We start from the raw sequence: 20,276 nt of genomic DNA, 5'->3' as shown, positions 1-20,276 counted from the left end.
TGTAAGATCCCTAATTTAATTTCTTTCCTTTCATCTCTCATTCCTATTTTCAATCTCATTCCTCTTCTCCACTCCACTACACCCTGCCATTGACTCTAATGTATTTATACTTTTAGCAATGTATGTATTCTTACAAAAACATGGCCTTAATTTTGCAATTGGTGTATTTTAAACGTACGCAAATAATATTATATCTTAGGTCTTACTTGGTCTCTTACTGCTTTTCAATCAACTTTTTTTTTTAAATCTATTGCTTTATGTCAGAGTAGTTTGTTACTTTTCACTGTTGCATGTTATCTCATGTTATCATGCACACCACATGTAACTTATCCAGTCTCTTAGTGGCAAACACGTGGTTTGCCTCTAAATTTAAATGACCACAAACAGTGTTGGAGTGAATATGCTCATATATGGGCTCTCTGTGTAAACTAAACCAGGTATGGGATTGCTGGTTTGTAGGGAATACTTCATTTCATACTGTCCAGACTGTAGCAGTTTACTGCTCCCTCCAATACTGTATGAATGTTCCTTTTTCCTCACATTTTCATCAATGGCTGAAGTTATGTAACTTTCTAAATTTTGCCCATCTAATTGTTTTGTTGTTGTTTTAATTTATTTTGATTCACATTTTTTAATTACAAATAAGATTGTATATCTCCAAATATATTTATTAGCTATGCTGTGTTTTTGCTCTGTGAAATGATTAATTATAGCCTTCTTTTCCTGTTGAGTTTCTGGCCTTTTTCTTATTAACTTCAGAGGTTTCTTAAATATTTTAGTTATTCATCTCCTATTGGTTTAGATATTGCAAACAGCTTCTCCTAATTTTTCACCCATATTTGTTCATGTTATTTATGTTGCTTTTTACTGAAAAGGATTCTTTAACTGTGATATTGTCCAGTGTTCTCTTTATGTTTTCACATTTTGGGTCTTTATTAATTTCCTCATTCATTATTTTTAACAACTTTATTGAAGTATAATTGCTTTACAAGTTTGTGTTAGTTTCTGCTGTATAATAAAGTGAATCAGCTATATATATATACATATATCCCCATATCCCCTCCCTCTTGCACCTTACATAGGCAGAACACTCTATGACATAAATCACAGCAAGATCCTTTTTCACGCACATCCTAGAGAAATGGATATAAAGACAAAAATAAACAAATGGGACCTAATGAAACTTAAAAGCTTTTGCACAGCAAAGGAAATTATAAGCAATCATATAAAACACAGATTCTGATTCCCATCATCTGAGTTTCAGTATGTCTTGGATGAAGCCTGAGAGTTTGTTTCCAGCAAGTTCCTAGATATTGTTGATTCTGTTGGTTCAAGAACCAAGGTTTGAGAACCAGTGGTCTCACGTCCCAATTCTGTCTCTATTAACAAGAGCAGGAAGATGGAAGTTTAAAAGAAATGGAAAATTGTAGGCTAACAGTGCAAGATTGTATTTATTCCCAGTTATAGAACAATGGTACAGTTTAAATTTTACAAGAAGGTCATTGTCTGAAAATAAAGATTTTTTTCTAACTAGCAGTGACAACTTGCATTTGTGAAGTGCCGAGAGGGCCTATCTGTCCACACTTGTTTTCATTTTCAAAGTTTACTGTCATTTTCAAACTAATATCTTCTCCAATCCCTTCTCCATCATAATTTGCTTTGTCAGGAGTGCAGATTTATTAAAAGATAGCCACAATTTACAGACATTTAAAGAAGTAGTTAGTCTTCTCAAAGTTGGTGATATTAAATATGAATAAATTTCAAGTAGAACATTTACACTAAAACAAAATTCACTGAAACCAAATTGGTTAATGGCTTTGTATTCACAGTAGTATAAGAGTGAGCTCCAGAGAAGACTAACAGTTATAAATCAGACATACAGTGCTATCATCAATAGTGCATTAATATTGCATTGGTCTTAGGAGGAAAAGTAATAGCTAAAACTAATCCTGTTACTGAAGCAAAGATTCAGATGTCACCTTCCCAGTAGACTTTCTCCCTTTTTTGAAAATTGCACCCAACTGAGTACAGTACAAGTTCTCTGTTTGCCTACTGTATTTAAACTTTTGTTTTGAATTTTTCTACAGAACTCATCATCTTTTAATATAATATACAATTTACTTAGTTATTAATTTTATTGTTTATTATCTTATCTCTCTGTTTTCCACATGAATGTAAGTTTCTTCAAGGACAGGGATTTGCTGTATCCCTAATTCCTAGAATGATATGCCTTCAAAAAGTTTGTGGAATGAATCCTACAATCAGCTTGGAAACAACCTTATGTCCATATGTTATAAATTTTTGGTGCACATGTTATGAGATGTAGTTAAAGAGGAAAACAATAACCAAAATAAAATGATAGGATATTAGAAATTATGTAGGACAGGGACTTCAAACTCTAGGGTATGTGAAGACTTTCCAAAGGCAGACATAGGATCGTTTTAAATAAATCAGTTGCATCATCAGTTTCTCAGTGGACTCTTTCATGGAATTGAGAACTAGCCCGTGGTGAGGTCCCACTGGTACTCTGTCTCCACCTCCCTATTTACAGTTATTTTTCTCATATTTTATGAATGAGAGACATCACTCATTCATCCTAAAACAAGATGAAGAATATCTCTGAGTAGTAAAAAAAATCTCTGGGGCTCCAAACAAAGAGACAATAGTGAAAGATTCTAATAGCTGGGTAACAAAGATTTGGCAAGTCAAATGGTTTATAGTTGAACAAAATTAAAGATGAGCCTAATTGAGTTTCCAGCTGGTATCATTAGAATTAACTTGGATAATAGATCAGTGTGAGATTTAGGAGTTGTAACTTGGAAAGAGTTTAAATAATATAGGGAAAATTCCAATTTTTTTTCATCCCCATCCCGAGGTTTCTCAGAACTTGTCTAAAAACAAGGAATGTAAATAGAACTGAGAGTGAGTCCTGACTCATTCTGGAAATAATTTATTCATCCATAGATCCATGACCTAATGTTTTAACATCCCATAGCACTAAAAGTTGTATTTCAAGTAAAATTTTATGCTTAGGTATTATTTATAAAACTTTGTAATGATGTTGTTAGACTCAATTGATATTACTAATAATTATAATAGTAAATTACTCTTGAAGAATTTTCTTAACATGTACAGCTTGTCATAGGAAATAAATATTTTTAAGCACTACACACACACACACACACACATTCTTAATCAAGGCAAGTTTGGCAGTGATTAATAAAAGACTTGCAAACATACCCAGAATCTAGATAACAGAAACTGAAATCGAATTTAGCATGCTAGACGGTTATTAAGGAGTGTTCTCTTGGGATCAATATCTGTGGCAGGGAGGAGAAGGAAGCTGGAATAGGAAGAGGGAGAAGCTGCACCTCAATGCTAGCTCAAAGACAGCCTCAGCTGACCCAATGGGCAGCTCTGGAGTCAGAATAGCCTTTCAGGATTGTCCTGGGCTGGACAAAGATGTCCAGGTATTCATATTCCCACATCGATCAGTCATTGAACATGTGCATCCTAAGAAGGGGCATGACCTTGAACAAGGTGGCTGCTGTAGCTGATCGTAAGCAAGGGACTGACTCCTGAAGGCTGCCTGCAGAGTTCCTTCCCTGCAGCAGGAGCAAGAACATCCTCAGTGGGGGAATCTGGACACCAACGCACTGGTGTCCAGCACAAATACATTTTACTTTAGAGTAAAATGCTTTAGGGAAAGGGGCAAATACAAGTTCAAGAAGAAAAAGTGATGATAAAATTCTGACTGAAGAGTGTGATTTTAAAATGGATGATATTGAATAATAAATCATCACAATATTTAAATTCCTTTGGATATAAATAAAAAGTGAGGTAAAACTGCTTCTAAAAATGTTAATATTTATAATGTGCTAGGAATTGCATTGTTCGCCACAACTTAAAGACATGACAAAAAATTTCAGATGCCAACTTAAAAATAAAGGAGGGGGGAGGACCTTCAAGATGGTGGAGGAGTAACATGCGGAGATCACCTTCCTCTCCACAAATACATCAGAAATACATCTACACATGCAACAACTCCTACAGAATACCCACTGAACGCTGGCAGAAGACCTCAGACCTCCCAAAAGGCAAGAAACTCCCCACGTACCTGGGTAGGGCAAAAGAAAAAAGAAAAAACAGAGACAAAAGAATAGGGACGGGACCTGCACCAGTGGGAGGGAGCTGTGAAGGAGGAAAAGTTTCCACACACTAGGAAGCCCCTTCACTGGTGGAGACAGGGGGGTGGGCGGGGGGCGGGAAGCTTCGGAGCCACGAAGGAGAGAGCAGCAACAGAGCTACAGGGGGCAAAGGGGAGAGATTCCCGAACAGAGGATCGGTGCCGACCAGCCCTCAACCAGCCCGAGAGGCTTGTCTGCTCACCCGCCAGGGCAGGTGGGGCTGGGAGCTGAGGCTCGGGCTTCGGAGGTCAGACCCCAGGGAGAGGACGACAGTTTGCTGCATGAACACAACCTGAAGGGGGCTAATGTGCCACAGCTAGCTGGGAGGGAGTCCAGGAAAATGTTTGGAACTGCCTGAGTCAAAAGACCTCAGGGTGTGCGAGGAGAGGGGATTCAGAGCACTGCCTAAATGAGCTCCAGAAACGGGCGTAAGCCTAGGTAGGACACGAGAGACGGGCATGAAACGCTAAGGCTGCTACTGCAGCCACCAAGAATCCTGTGTGTCAAAAACAGAAATACAGATCAATGGAACAGGATAGAAAACCCAGAGATAAACCCACGCACATATGGACACCTTATCTTTGATAAAGGAGGCAAGAATATACAGTGGAGAAAAGACAGCCTCTTCAATAAGTGGTGCTGGGAAAACTGGACAGCTACATGTAAAAGAATGAAATTAGAACACTCCCTAACACCATACACACACAAAAAAAAACCCCTCAAAATAGATTAAACAACTAAATGTAAGGCCAGACACTATCTAACTCAGAGGAAAACATAGTCAGAATACTCTATGACATAAATCACAGCAAGATCCCTTTTGACGCACCTCCTAGAGAAAGAGAAATAAAAACAAAAATAAACAAATGGGACCTAATGAAGCTTAAAGATTTTGCACAGCAAGGAAACCATAAACAAGACAAAAAGACAACCCTCAGAATGGGAGAAAATATTTGCAAATGAAGCAACTGACAAAGGATTAATCTCCAAAAGTTACAAGAAGCTCATGCAGCTCAATATCAAAAATCAAACACCCCAATCCAAAAATGGGCAGAAGACTAAACAGACATTTCTTCAGAGAAGATATACAGATTGCCAACAAACACATGAAAGGATGCCAACTTCACTAATTATTAGAGAAATGCAAATCAAAACTACAATTTGGTATCACCTCATACCAGTCAGAATGGCCATCATCAAAAAATCTACAAACAATAAATGCTGGAGAGGGTGTGGAGGAAAGGGAACCCTCTTGCACTGTTGCTGGGATTGTAAATTGATACAGCCACTGTGGAGAACAGTATAAAAGTTCCTTAAAAAATTTAAAAAGAACTACCATACATAGGACCCAACAATTCCACTACTGGGCATATATACCCTGAGAAAACCTCCTTTACTTTTTATTATTATTTTTTTGGATTTTTTAAAAACATCTTTATTGGAGTATAATTGCTTTAAAATGGTGTGTTAGTTTCTGCTTTATAACAAAGTGAATCAGTTATACATAAACATATATCCCCATATCCCCTCCCTCTTGCGTCTCCCTCCCACCTTCCCTATCCCAACCCTCTAGGTGGTCACAAAGCACTGAGCTGATCTCCTTGTGCTATATGGCTGCTTCCCACTAGCCATCTATTTTACGGTTGGTAGTGTATATATGTCCATACCACTCTCTCACTTCGTCCCAGGTTACCCTTCCCCCTCCCTGTGTCCTCAAGTACATTCTCTACATCTTTGTCTTTTTTCCTGTCCTACCCCTAGGTTCTTCAAAACCACTTTTGTTTTAATTTTTAGATTCCATATATATGTGTTAGCATACAGTATTTGTTTTTCTCTTTCTGACTTACTTCACTCTGTATGACAGACTCTAGGTCCATCCACCTCACTACAAATAACTCAATACACAAAAATAAGCTCAAAATGGATTAAAGACCTAAATGTAAGGCCAGACACTATCAAACTCTTAGAGGAACACATAGGCAGAACACTCTATGACATAAATCACAGCAAGATCCTTTTTGACCCACCTCCTAGAGAAATGGAAATAAAGACAAAAATAAACACATGGGACCTAATGAAACTTCAAAGCTTTTGCACAGCAAAGGAAACCATAAACAAGACCAAAAGACAACCCTCAGAATGGGAGAAAATATTTGCAAATGAAGCAACTGACAAAGGATTAATCTCCAAAATTTATAAGCAGCTCATGCAGCTCAATAACAAAAAAACAAACAACCCAATCCAAACATGGGCAGAAGACCTAAATAGACATTTCTCCACATAAGATATACAGACTGCCAACAAACACATGAAAGGATGCTCAACATCTTTACTCATTAGAGAAATGCAAATCAAAACTACAATGAGATATCATCTCACACCGGTCAGAATGGCCATCATCAAAAAATCTAGAAACAATAAATGCTGGAGAGGGTGTGGAAAAAAGGGAACACTCTTGCACTGCTGGTGGGAATGTGAATTGGTACAGCCGCTATGGAGAACGGTATGGAGGTTCCTTAAAAAACTACAAATAGAACTACCATATGACCCAGCAATCCCACTACTGGGCATATACCCTGAGAAAACCATAATTCAAAAAGAGACATGTACCAAAATGTTCATAGCAGCCCTATTTACAATAGCCCGGAGATGGAAACAACCTAAGTGTCCATCATCGGATGAATGGATAAAGAAGATGTGGCACATATATACAATGGAATATTACTCAGCCATAAAAAGAAATGAAATTGAGCTATTTGTAATGAGGTGGATAGACCTAGAGTCTGTCATACAGAGTGAAGTAAGTCAGAAAGAGAAAGACAAATACTGTATGCTAACACATATATATGGAATTTAAGAAAAAAAAATGTCATGAAGAACATAGGGGTAAGACAGGAATAAAGGCACAGACCTACTAGAGAATGGACTTGAGGATATGGGGAGGGGGAAGGGTAAGCTGTGACAAAGTGAAAGAGCAGCATGGACATATATACACTACCAAACGTAAGGTAGATAGCTAGTGGGAAGCAGCCGCATAGCACAGGGAGATCAGCTCGGTGCCTTGTGACCGCCTGGAGGGGTGGGATAGGGAGGGTGGGAGGGAGACGCAAAAGGGAGGGGATATGGAAACATATGTATATGTATAACTGATTAAATTTGTTATAAGGCAAAAAAAAAAAAAGTAAAGGAGGGATACATTTCCTTCAAAAATAATCTAGGGAGTAGGTGAGAAAAAAAAATGTGTGAAGAACACTGATCTAATCTAACAGGCCATTTTACAAATGATAATGTTGATACTCTGAGATGTTAGAATACTCACACGTAATCCTGAAGTCAGACCCGTAAAGCAGTATTACCTGACATTTCTTTTTTACCTGGTGGTGTGAAGACCCGTTGTGAATATACTTCAAGGAGAATACAGCTCTCATCTAGGGCTTTTTCACCTAGGATATCTGGCCCCTGCCAAATTGCAGTGTGTATATTTATGTGCATTTTTCTGACGAACACTTCTATAGTTTTATGGTCACTTTACAGGAGACATCAACATAAACAAAACTTAATAGTTAATTCACAAGTCTCTACCCAGGTAATTGCCTTCTCAATTCAAGTTCATTTCTCTGTTGAATCTCTTACCCGAGGCTCATGGTTTTCTGGCCCTCTTGCATACTCTTGTCTCTTACCTCTTTCAAAGATGTGAAACAGACTTCACGCAGAAAAACCTCTTTTATTAAATCTTACTTGTAGTAAGTCATCCGTGATCTCAACAGGGTGACCTGGTCTATGTTAACTACGCACGAACTGAAGACTTCTTTAAACTAGAGCGGGACATGAAAATTAATTGCTCTGGGAAGATTCTGATTGCCAGATATGGGAAAATTTTCAGAGGAAATAAGGTAAAAAATAATCTTTTTTTCTTTTCCACAAAAATAAAAAGTTATGTTGTATCTTACATGGGTAGAACCACATCCTTAAAACTTTTGGAGGACTGTGATCATCTCATACTCTGTACCAGCCCACCTCATAGGGAAGATACATTTTCTAGCTTATATACAGGGGTTTTAAACTGGGTCATTTGAATTCGGCCAGGGTAGAAGTTCAGGGAAACAGAACAGGTTTTTTCCATACCTACACATTATGCCTGTGGTCTACAAAGAAGCATGCATTTGATTTGTTGTTAACCTTCAGTATCTTTGTTTTAAATGTTACCTTTGAAAATATTTACTAAATTAAATTTTAGTATTAATTCTTATTATAGGTAATGAGAGAAGCCAATTTATACACAGCAGTTTTGAAAGTTACTATCACTTAATTTGGCTCGATTTGCTAATATTTTTTCCTCTCTTGTGGGAAGCTAAATTTCAGAAATATTCCCTCTCAACCATAGAAGAAATGGGAGTCTAGTCTTTGGAGTCTACTTGCTTATTGTGCTTCTAGACTAGAGGAAGGAAATAGCACATACTCACTACCACTAATATGTACATTTTTAAAATCTGCTGCTCTGAGGGCTGATTCAGCCCTGGAAACTCATTTTTAGAGCTTGCAGTAGGAAAAAGAAAAAGTCAACTCTCTGTGAGATGTCCCTTGTTGTAAGTCTAAGGATAAAAGATTGAAGATAAGGTTTAGCTACTTATTTAAGAGTAATTTTGAGTAACCAACCTAAAATAAGAAAGACTGTCTATTCCAGGTTAAAAATGCCCAGCTGGCTGGGGCCAAAGGGATAATTTTCTACTCGGATCCTGCTGATTACTTTGCTCCCGGGGTGGAGTCCTATCCAGGTGGTTGGAATCTTCCTGGAGGTGGTGTTCAGCGTGGAAATATCTTAAATCTTAATGGTGCAGGGGACCCTCTCACACCTGGCTACCCAGCAAATGGTGAGTGACCAGACCTTAATCATCACAAAAACCTTAACATTGTAAAGTGATTTTACCCAAGGATTTCCTCTGACACATGGATAAAGTATGTCTTTTTCTTGTTCTCTTTGTATCTAAGAATAAAGGATTTTGAACTCAGAAAATTGTTGGTTCAGGTCCCTTATCCCTTATTTGGAATCCTTGGGTCTGAGAGGTTTTGAAATTCAGACATTTTCAGATATTTAAAAGTAATATGGGGTTCCCCTGGTGGCACAGTGGTTGAGAGTCCGCCTGCCGATGCAGGAGACGCGGGTTCGTGCCCCGGTCCGGGAAGATCCCACGTGCCGCAGAGAAGCTGGAATCGTGAGCCATGGCTGCTGAGGCTGCGCGTCCGGAGCCTGTGCTCCGCAACGGGAGAGGCCACAACAGTGAAAGGGCCGCGTACCGCAAAAAAAAAAAAAAAAAAAAAAAAAAAAGTAATATGTGGCTTCCCTGGTGGCGCAGTGGTTGAGAGTCCGCCTGCCGACGCAGGGGACACGGGTTCGTGCCCCGGTCCGGGAGGTTCCCACATGCCGCAGAGCGGCTGGGCCCGTGAGCCATGGCCACTGAGCCTGCGCATCTGGAGCCTGTGCTCCGCAGCAGGAGAGGCCACAACAGTGAGAGGCATGCGCACTGAAAAAAAAAAAAATGTGAACATAAAATAAGATTAACTGGACTATTTCTGTTTATTATCCTCAAATTTAAAATATGACATTGTAGAAAGAAAAATCATGGTATCTCTGTGAGGCTTGCATTTGTTGAATTCCCTTTTGTGCCCTATTTTTTTTTTCCTTTTAATTTTACTTTTTATTATGGAATAGTTCTAACATACAAAAAAATAGAGAAAATTATCACCACTTTGTCAATCTTATTTTATCCCTTCATCTTCCCTTTTTGCATTATTACCCTAAAGAATTTTAAAACAAATCCCATGCAACATATTATTATGTCATTTTACTATAACAAGAATAGCTTTTGCAATCACCTGAAGCTCTTATAATTTAAAATTTTGAAGAAAAAATGGAAAAATAGCTCTTATTTTTCTTAAAACTGAAGAAATGACAGAAAATGTGTTTTTATTTTGAGGTAGAGTTTACATGTAACAAAATGCACAGGTCTTGAGTTAATTCAATAATTTTTTTAAATTGCATGTATCTATATCACTCAAAATAAGATATAGGACATTTCTATGACTCCAGAAAGTTCTCTGGTGCCCCTTTCTGGTCAATTTTTACCATATTCCCCTAGAAGCAACCACTTTCTGATATCTATCATCATTGATTAGTTTGGTTTTGAACTTCATATAAATGGAATCAGATAGTAACCATTCTTTTGTGTGTTGGTGGAAAATCAAATAACAGTCAAGCTAAGAAGAAAGAAAAGAGAATTTTATTTGAGTCAAACTGAGGATTATAACCCAAGGAACAGATTTGCAGAAGCTCTGAGAACTGTTCCATTGGTCAGGAATTAGAGATGCAATTTTATACATTTCTGAGACAAAGAATTTATGTGTTATATTGACAAGTTAGCATTCTACATAACGTTGATCAAAGATGTTTTGGTCAATACAACTTCCTGTATGGGATGAAAAAGAAATTAAAATAACCTTAAAATTACAACGCTGGTGTCTGAATAAAGCAACCATTTTTCTTAAAGGTTGATTACATCCTACTGTTTGAGGAGGTCTGGTTAATGTACAATACAGATGCACATTGCACATTGGGAAAGGCCTACCACAAAGCAGGCATGTTATTTTTTTTCTTTCTTAGTTTGATTTTCCGGTCATAGAAAAATTTATGAATTTTCCTCATCATTTGCCTTGCTGCTCTCACTCAGTACAACAATTAGAGATTAGTCATGTTATTGTGTGTGTTAAGTTTCTTCCCTTACTTGCTGAGTAGAATTCTATTATGGGACTGTTCTACAAATTGCTTATTCATTTTCCTATTTACAAACAGCTGGACTGTGTCCCATATGGGCTACCTAGATTCAGCTGCTATGAGCAATTTTGTGCAGGTCTTTTTGTGGACATATGTTTCCATCTTTCTTGGGTAAATACCTAGGAGTGTAATTGTTCTGCCATAGGGCATAATTCTGTATAACATTACTTTTCAAAGAAGTTATTTAAAGTGACTCTCTAATTATACACTCTTACAAGAATACATGAGAGTTTCAGTTGCTCCACATTTTCGCTAACATTTGAAACTGTCTGTCTTTTTAATTGTAACAGTTCTAGTAGATGCAATTTAAGAATGTGTTTAATGTGATTTACAGAGAACATTTTGAAAGGGACTCCATTTTTATTAGCAGTATGTTCAACTTTTTTTCAGAATATGCTTATAGACGTGAAATCGCAGAGGCTGTCGGTCTTCCAAATATTCCTGTTCATCCAATTGGATACTATGATGCACAGAAGCTCCTAGAGTAAGTTTGTAAGAAAAAAACAGATGACTATTTGGGTAATTCTCTTTACTGGCAATCTTCAACCTTCATGCTTTTACCTCCATTATTTGATACTGAAGTTTTCTGTGCTCAATTTTTACCATACCTCCCTAGAGGCAACCACTTTCTGATATCTAACATCATTGATTAGTTTGGTTTTGAACTTGATATAAATGGAATCAGATAGTATCTATTCTTTTGTGTGTTGGCAGAAAATCAAATAAGCATACAATTTTATCACCATTTTATAGAACAGTGGTTCTAACCTGGGATTTGCTTTAAATACTGGTATCCAGTGTGTGACAGCCATGAAAGTCTTTCAGATCATCAGCTATGGGGAGTGTTACTGATAAGGTGCTCCACTGTGTTTTGAAATCCATCACCCTGTTTGTGTCAAGGCCATGCTTCCCATAGATGCTCCCAGTCAGTAACTAAATGCAGCAACGGTACAAAATGAGGCCTATTACTGGGAAGCATGGGACTCCTCTGATGGGAGATTCTGGCTCAGGACTCCCTGACAGCCTTGCTATCAAGGGATTCTGCCACCAGCACTCTTCTTTCTTCTCTTTCTCTTTTACCCCATTTCTGACCTGCATTGCAGTCTGATGGCTTTCTCAGCCTCTCTTAGCTCCCTTGCTATTTCCTTCACATGCCTTTCCCCTAATAAATCTCTTACTTATTGAAACCTATTATTGTTTACTTCTTGGTGGACCTGGAATAATGCCCTTTGAAAGCATCTTCCATTGATTTTCATCTTTATCCATTCCTCTTCTTCCTTTGCTTTCACTATTGAAGCTTCTCCAGAGTTGTTATTGTTTAACCTGACATTGGAGCTCTTTCCTCTTTCCTGTCCTGCTTTCTCCCATCTGCATGTCCCTTCTTCTCCATTATCCTTGAGGAGGGGAGAGAGCACTGACTTCTCTGAAAGTAGAATCACTGGAGACCAAAGCATCCGGCCAGTTAGTCCCTTTTCTTCTTTGAGTTTAAGGCATTCTTAATCATTTTATTCTAGAATGTATAAGAAAACTTATTTATGATCTAGTTCAGTGCCCTCATTTTTACAGGTGAGGAGGCTGTCATCAGAGAATTGGAGGTGTCTGTCCAATTTAAGGGCAGATTAAGGAATAGCAAGCACCCTGGTCTTTTTTTCTTTTGAGCTCTTAGCTTTACCACATGGGTTAGGATTCAGGATGGGGCACAACTTCTGAGGGCACCACGGACTATGTGTTTGTGTAAATATAAAGTCTATATATTCATTATATTTTAAAGATGAATGTGATTGTACCTTTTCCTGTGATAGTAGAAAATTGTAAACAACACAAATCTTCAATAATTGATAAGTAGTTAAATATATTACTGTCTATGACAGTACATGAAGCCATTAAAATATATGTTATACAAGAGTATTTAACAATGTGGGTACATGCTTATGCTATATATTAAATAGAAAAAGTAGATTTCAAATATATATATATATATATATATGTATATAATATTATATATATATATAAAATAATCCCTAAATTATAAGTTTTAAAAAGTGAACCCGTATTATCTTTGTACTTAGAAGAAGAGTGCATGGAAGGAAAGAAGGAAGGATCATACAGAATTGGACGTGAGGTTTATTTAATCATGTCTACCATTTGACTGCTCTGGTAAACTAGTTGAATTTGGCTGTGCCCTAACTGGGTAGTAGAATTATTAATACTTGAACAAAAACATTACCAAACGTATTTACGTCAGCTTTAGTAAGTCATTTTGTAAATCCAATCATCATTAAATAACACAAGTTCTATGGAAGTATATTTTGCATTCAAAACACCATGATTAAAAATGAATTTTGGAAGTACAGAAATGCATTAAAAATGTATTTGGGAGCTTCCCTGGTGGCGCAGTGGTTAAGAGTCCACCTGCCGATGCAGGGGACACAGGTTCGTGCCCTGGTCCGGGAAGATCCCACGTGCCATGGAGCGGCTGGGCCTGTGGGCCATGGCCGCTGGGCCTGCGCGTCCGGAGCCTGTGCTCCGCAACGGGAGAGGCCACAGCAGTGGGAGGCCCGCGTAACGCAAAAAAAAAAAAAAAAAAAAAAGTATTTGGAAGGAGGAGATGATCTGTGTATACTAAAAGCAATAAGATAGTTTCTTTTTCACCATCCATACCTTCTAAGGTATAGTGAAACGTTCTACAGACTGGAATTTAGTCATAAAACATTTTAAGAACATGTAATTTGTTTATGAATTTCTTTGGGAGTATATACTCCCTCTGCATGATTATCTAGGGAGTGTGCTACATATCCATTATAATCAGTTCTCATATTCCCACAAACAGTTGGTAGTGTAACATTATGTATTAATTAGAATAGACAGTATTTTACAAATTGGATATATCATAAAATGAAAGTTTCTTAATAAGTACATGAGAAGGAGAGGAGAGACTTAAATTTATATAATGGCCCAGGTAGGCCGAGAACTTTAATAAAATGTTGATGAAATGTGAATTATAGAAAAAAGAAAATTGTGTTTACCTAGGTGGGAGAAAAGGGGAACAGTGTGTATGTTCTTTCTTATTCTTTTTTGCATCTGTACTGAAGGGAATGTGGTTACATGGTTTCTCTTTGTCTCCCTGAGTAACTACCAGGATTATAATGACAGCAATGACAATAATAATAAAGACAATGATAATAGCATCTAACATGCATAGAATGCTAATTATATTCTAGCACTTACTTTTTGCTAAATGATTACATACTGTTTATCAATTAGCCCATAAAACAACTACATGAGTTAGTATTGTGAAAACTAATTTTACAAATAAAGAAATCCAAGTTCATAAAGTATGTGATAGATCTGGGACCCAAACTCATGTCTGATGTAAAAGACAGCTTTGTCGAGCATCATTTATTCTCTATTCAACAGCACAAGCATTTAGTAGACATCTCTTTGTCAAGGCACTGTCTCATTCTTGTGTCTCTGCTCAGAAGACTTTAATGGTTTCCTATAGCCTATCCACTCAAGGTACACTTATGGAATGGCCTCTTTTTGTCAAGCACTGTGGTAAAAGTATGATTTATATATAGACTTTGTTCTCAGGGCCCTCAAAATATAGTATAGAAGCTCACAGCTTAATAGAGGTTACATGACAAACCACAAAATTCTAACACATCATTTTCTGCCCATCTAGCTTGTTCCTAATTTTTAAGAATTAAACTCATTATTTTGAGATAATTGTGATTCACATGCAACTGTAAGTAGTACTAAAAAGTCCCTCTAGGCCATTTACCCAGCTTTCCCCAATAGTTACATCTTGCAAAGTATAGTACAATATCACAACCAAGATATTGATATATATTTTTTTATACTCATGACACAAAACATTTCCATCATCACCAGGATCCCTCATGTGGCCCTTTTAGCCACACCCACTCCTTTCCTGTCCCCCTCCATCCATACCCTCTGACCTTAACTCCTATCAACTACTAATCTGTTCACCATTTCTATAATTTCATCATTTCAACAATGTTATACAAATGTATACCCTTGTGGGACTTTTCTTCACTCAGCATACTTCTCTGGAGATTTGTTCAAGTTGTCGTATATATAGTTTTTTTTCTCTTTAACACTGAGGAGTGTTCCATTGTATTTGGTATCACAGTTTGTTTCACCATTCGAAGAACAACTAGTTTGTAGCTATTATGAATAAAGCTGCTACAGATAATTGTGAACGGATTTTGTGTGTCAACGTAAGTTTTCGTTTCTCTGGAGTGCAATTGCTGAGTCATATGATAATAGCATGTTTACTTTTTTAAGAATCTGACAAACTTTTTCCAAAGTGGTTGTATCCTTTTGTATCCTACCAGCAATATAAAAAAAAATACAGTTCTTCCAATCCTTTTATAAGCACTTGTATTCTGACATCACAAAATATTTCAAGTTTGTCTTGTATTTTTTTTCAATATTTCTAGTTTTCTGATAATTTTCAACATCAATGGATGTTGAATTTTCCCCAGAGTTTTATTGTTGCTGTGGTTGTTTTTTTTCTGCATCAATTTTTCTGATCATGTGGTTTTTCTTTAGCCTGTTAATGTGGTATATTACACTTTTTGATTTTTGTATATAGTATCAGTCTTGCATTCATGGAATAAATCTCACTTGGTCATGGTGTATAATCCTTTCAAAATGCTGTTGAATTTGGTTTGCTAGTATTTTATTAATGATTTTTGTGTCAATATTCATATTTATCTTTAGTTTCCCTGTGATTTCTTTATGTGGTTTTGGTGTCATGGTAATGTTTGTCACATAGGGTAACTTTAGAAATGTTCCTTCTGTTTTTCTAAAGAGCATGTGAAGGTTTGGTGTTTATTCTTTATTGATTGGTAGCATTCAGCAGTGAAGCCATATGGGCTTCTCTTTCTGAGAAGTTTTGATTACTTGTTATAGCCTACTTACATTTTCTCTTTCTTCAGCTTTGGTAGTTTATATCTTTTTAGGAATTCATTTCATTGAGGTTAATTTGTTGGTATATAATTGTTTATAGTGTTCCCTTATAATCTTTTTATTTCTGTAAAGTCAATAGTAGTATTCCCTCTTTTGTTCCTAATTTTCAGTCTTCTCCCCTTTTTTTCTTGGTCAGTCTAGCTAATGATTTGTCAATTTTGTTGATCTTTTCAAAGAACCAACTTTTGCTTTCATTCATTTTTCTTTTTTTTTTTCTAGTTTCTATTTTGTTGTTTTTGTTCCAGTCTTTATTATTGCCTTTCTTATGCTTGATATGAATTTAGCTTGCTTTTCATTGTTGAATTTCTTTAGGTGGAAGATTAGTTTATTGATTTGATAGCTTTCTACTTTTTTAATATAGTTGTTTACAGCTATATATGTCCCTCTAAACACTGTTTTAACTGCATCTCATAACTTTTGGTGTCTTATGTCTTCGTTTTTATTCATCTCAAAGTATTTTCTATTTACTCTTGTAATTTTTTTCCATGAGCCATTGGTTATTTAGGGTCAGTTGTTTAATTTTCATATAGTTGAAAAATTTCCAAAATTTTTTCTGTTATTTTTTTTCTCAGAAGTTTATTTTAATTGCCTAGCAACACATTATCATAAATTGCTCTCAAATTAATTATTTGGCTTCAGTGAAGAATCATTTATTAATGATGGTGGCAGTCAGCATCAATACATGGCTATTCTTAGAACACTGCTGTCTTCTTTTTTTCTTTCTCTCTCTTTTTTTTTAATTGGAGTATAATTGCTTTATAATGTTGTGTTAGTTTCTGCTGTACAGCAAAGTGAATCAGCTATATGTATACATATATCCCCATATCCCTTCCCTCTTTGATCTCCCTCTCACCATCCCCCCATCCCACCCATCTAGGTCATCACAGAGCACTGAGCTGAGCTCCCTGTGCTGTATAGCAGGTTCCCACTAGCAGTCTATTTTACACATGGTACTGTATATATGTCAATCCTAATCTCCCAGTTCATTCCACCCTCCCCTTCCCCCAATGTGTCCACTGCCCATTCTCTATGTCAGCCTCTCTATTGCTGCCCTGCAAATAGGTTCATCGGTACCATATTTCTGGATTCCACATATATGCATTAATATATGATATTTGTTTTTCTCTTTCTGACTTACTTCACTCTGTATGACAGACTCTAGGTCCATGCACATCTCTACAAATGACCCATTTTCATTCCTTTTTACAGCTGAGTAATATTCCATTGTATATATGTACCACATCTTCTTTATCCATTCATCTGTTGATAGACATTTAGGTTGCTTCCATGTCCTGGCGGTTGTAAATAGTGCTGCAATAAACATTGGGGTGCATGTGTTTTTTTGAATTACGGTTCTCTCAGGATATGTGCCAAGTCGTGGGATTGCTGGGTCATATGGTAGTTATATTTTTAGTTTTTTTACAGAACCTCCATACTGTTCTCCATAGTGGCTGTATCAATTTACATTCCTACCAACAGTGCAAGAGGGTTCCCTTTTCTCCACACCCTCTCCAGCATTTATCTTTTGTAGACTTTTTGATGATGGCCATTCTGACCAGTGTGAGATAATAAATCATTGTAGTTTTGATTTGCATTTCTCTAATGATTAGTGATGTTGAACGTCCTTTCATGTGTTTGCTGGCAATCTGTATATCTTCTTTAGAGGAATGTCTATTTAGATATTCTGCCCATTTTGGGATTGGGTTGTTTGTTTTTTTTGTATTGAGCTGCATGAGCTGTTTGTATATTTTGGAGATTAATCCTTTAGCAGTTGCTTCATTTGCAAATATTTTCTCCCATTCTGAGGGTTGTCTTTTTGTCTTGTTTATGATTTCCTTTGCTGTGCAAAAGCTTTTAAGTGCAATTCGGTCCCATTTGTTTATTTTTGTGTTTATTTTTGTTTTTATTTTCATTACTCTAGGAAGTGGGTGTTGTGATTTATGTTTTTCCTGTGTTTTCCTCTGAGAGTTTTATAGTGTCCTGTCTTACATTTAGGTCTTTAATTTATTTTGAGTTTATTTTTGTGTATGGTGTTAAGGAGTGTTCTAATTTCATTCTTTTACATGTGGCTGTCCAGTTTTCCCAGCACCATTTATTGAAGAGAGTGTCTTTTCTCCATTGTGTATTCTTGCCTCCTCTGTCATAGATTAGATGACCATAGGTACATGGGTTTATCTCTGGGCTTTCTATCCTGTTCCATTGATCTATATTTCTGTTTTGGGGCCAGTACCTTACTGTCTTGATTACTGTAGCTTTGTAGTATAGTCTGAAGTCAGGGAACCTCATTCCTCAAGCTCTGTTTTTTCTTTCTCAAGGTTGCTTTGGCTATTCGGAGTCTTTTGTGTTTTCATACAAACTGTAAAATTTTTTGTTCTAATTCTTTTCGAAAAATGCCATTGGTAATTTGATAGTGATTACAATGAATCTGTAGATTGCTTTGGGTAGTATAGTCATTTTCACAATATTTATTCTTCTAATCTAAGAACGTGGTATATCTCTCATCTGTTTGTGTCATCTTTGATTTCTTTCATCAGTGTTGTATAGATTTCTGAGTACCGGTCGTTTGCCTCCCTAGGTAGGTTTATTCCTAAGTATTTTATTATTTTTGATGCAATAGTAAATGGGATTGTTTCCTTAATTTCTCTTTCTGATCTTTCATTGTTAGTGTATAGGAATGCAAGAGATTTCTGTGCATTAATTTTGTATCCTGAAACTTTACCAAATTCATTGATGAGCTCTAGTAGTTTTCTGGTGGCATCCTTAGGATTTTCTATGTATAGTATCACGTCATCTGCAAACAGTGACAGTTTTGCTTCTACTTTTCCAATTTGTATTCCTTTTATTTCTTTTTCTTCTCTGATTGCCATAGCTAGGACTTCCAAAACTATGTTGAATGATAGTGGTGAGAGTGGACATCCTTGTCTTGTTCCTGATCTTAGAGGCAATGCTTTCAGTTTTTTACCATTGACAATGATGTTTGCTGTGAGTTTGTCATATATGGCCTTTATTATGTTGAGGTAGAGTCCCTCTATGCCTACTTTCTGGAGAGTTTTTAGTATTGGGTATTGAATTTTGTCCAAAGTTTTTTCTGCATCTATTGAGATGATCATATGGTTTTTATTCTTTAATTTGTTAATATGATGTATCACATTGCTTGATTTGTGTATATTGAAGAATCTTTGCTTACTAAATTCTTTATACTATAGTTGGGTTAGTAAAAGGTTTGTATGATTAATAAAGAGATGATATGATTTCAGCCTTTTAAATTTATTGAGTTTTTTTATAGCCTAATATATGGTCTATCCTGGAAATTGTCCTAGGTGCACTTGAATATGTATACGTATTCAAGTATGTATTCATACTCAAGGTTTTTGTTGGGTAACATGTTTTATGTGAGCCACTTAGCCTTTCTGGTTTGCCAGCTTCTTCAGCTCTATGTCTGAGATTTGAGAGCCCACATGAAAACCCAAGGAACTCACCACTTTGTCATTTCTTGTACCCTGAGGTCCTGAGCTGGTTTATTTTCTTTTCTCCACCTTTCAGAGTCTTATGTTTATTTTTTATGTATTTATAGTCCAGGGAATTTAGTTGTACTCATCAGGATGAATAGGGTAAAGTGCATCTTCTCAGAAGCAAAGTCTCACTACTTTTCAAGCTTCTCTGTTATGGTATCCTAATCATCTTATACCCCAGCCACATTAATCACCATGCTTTACTTTTGCTCTGACTCTTCGGCCTTCGTGCCTGTTTACATCATACATTGTATACCTGGAATGCTCTTTACCTCCATGTTCCCTGCCCACATCTTACTCATTCTTTAAAAATCCAGATAAGTGAAACCTCCTGTAGAAAGAAAATTATTTCTGATCCCACAAGGGGAATCAAGCTCTCTTTTGTCCTTCAGAACTTTATCTATCATATATCATGCTCTGTTTTATATCTATCTTTTTCTGACTTATAAACTCTTTGGTAGAATGACCATGTCTTATACATATTTGTATTCCTTAGTGAGTACAATACAGTACCTTGAGAATTATAGAGAATACATCTTTGCTAAATGAACAAATAAAGTTTAATATGATACACAATATAGATTTTTAAATTCAGTGTTGTTTATAGATATTTATTGAGCATCTATGATCTATCAAATCCTTTCAAAGACATTTCCAATATTATATTTCTGAAATTTCTATGATTTGAAATTTAAATATTCAACCTTTTAATTTTCATAGAATTTATTTTTTATTTATAGAGTGAAAGAGGAA

General features: G+C 36.4%; 1 protein-coding gene across 1 annotated transcript in view; it reads left to right on the top strand.

The window, feature by feature from the left end:
- Positions 1–20,276, top strand: part of FOLH1 (folate hydrolase 1) — a 57,627-nt gene that overhangs the window by 11,393 nt on the left and 25,958 nt on the right. The window contains exons 5-7 of the mRNA XM_082628347.1: positions 7,955–8,080; positions 8,872–9,058; positions 11,407–11,500. Of these exons, the coding sequence (XP_082484473.1) occupies positions 7,955–8,080; positions 8,872–9,058; positions 11,407–11,500 (407 nt within the window). The remainder of the gene's footprint in view (positions 1–7,954; positions 8,081–8,871; positions 9,059–11,406; positions 11,501–20,276) is intronic.

The sequence above is a fragment of the Mesoplodon mirus genome, assembly GCF_964341445.2.
Source record: "Mesoplodon mirus genome assembly, chromosome: 7".
Lineage (NCBI taxonomy): Eukaryota > Metazoa > Chordata > Mammalia > Artiodactyla > Ziphiidae > Mesoplodon > Mesoplodon mirus.
Note: the sequence above shows the minus strand (reverse complement) of the source record. Positions and strands in the feature narration are given on the sequence as shown.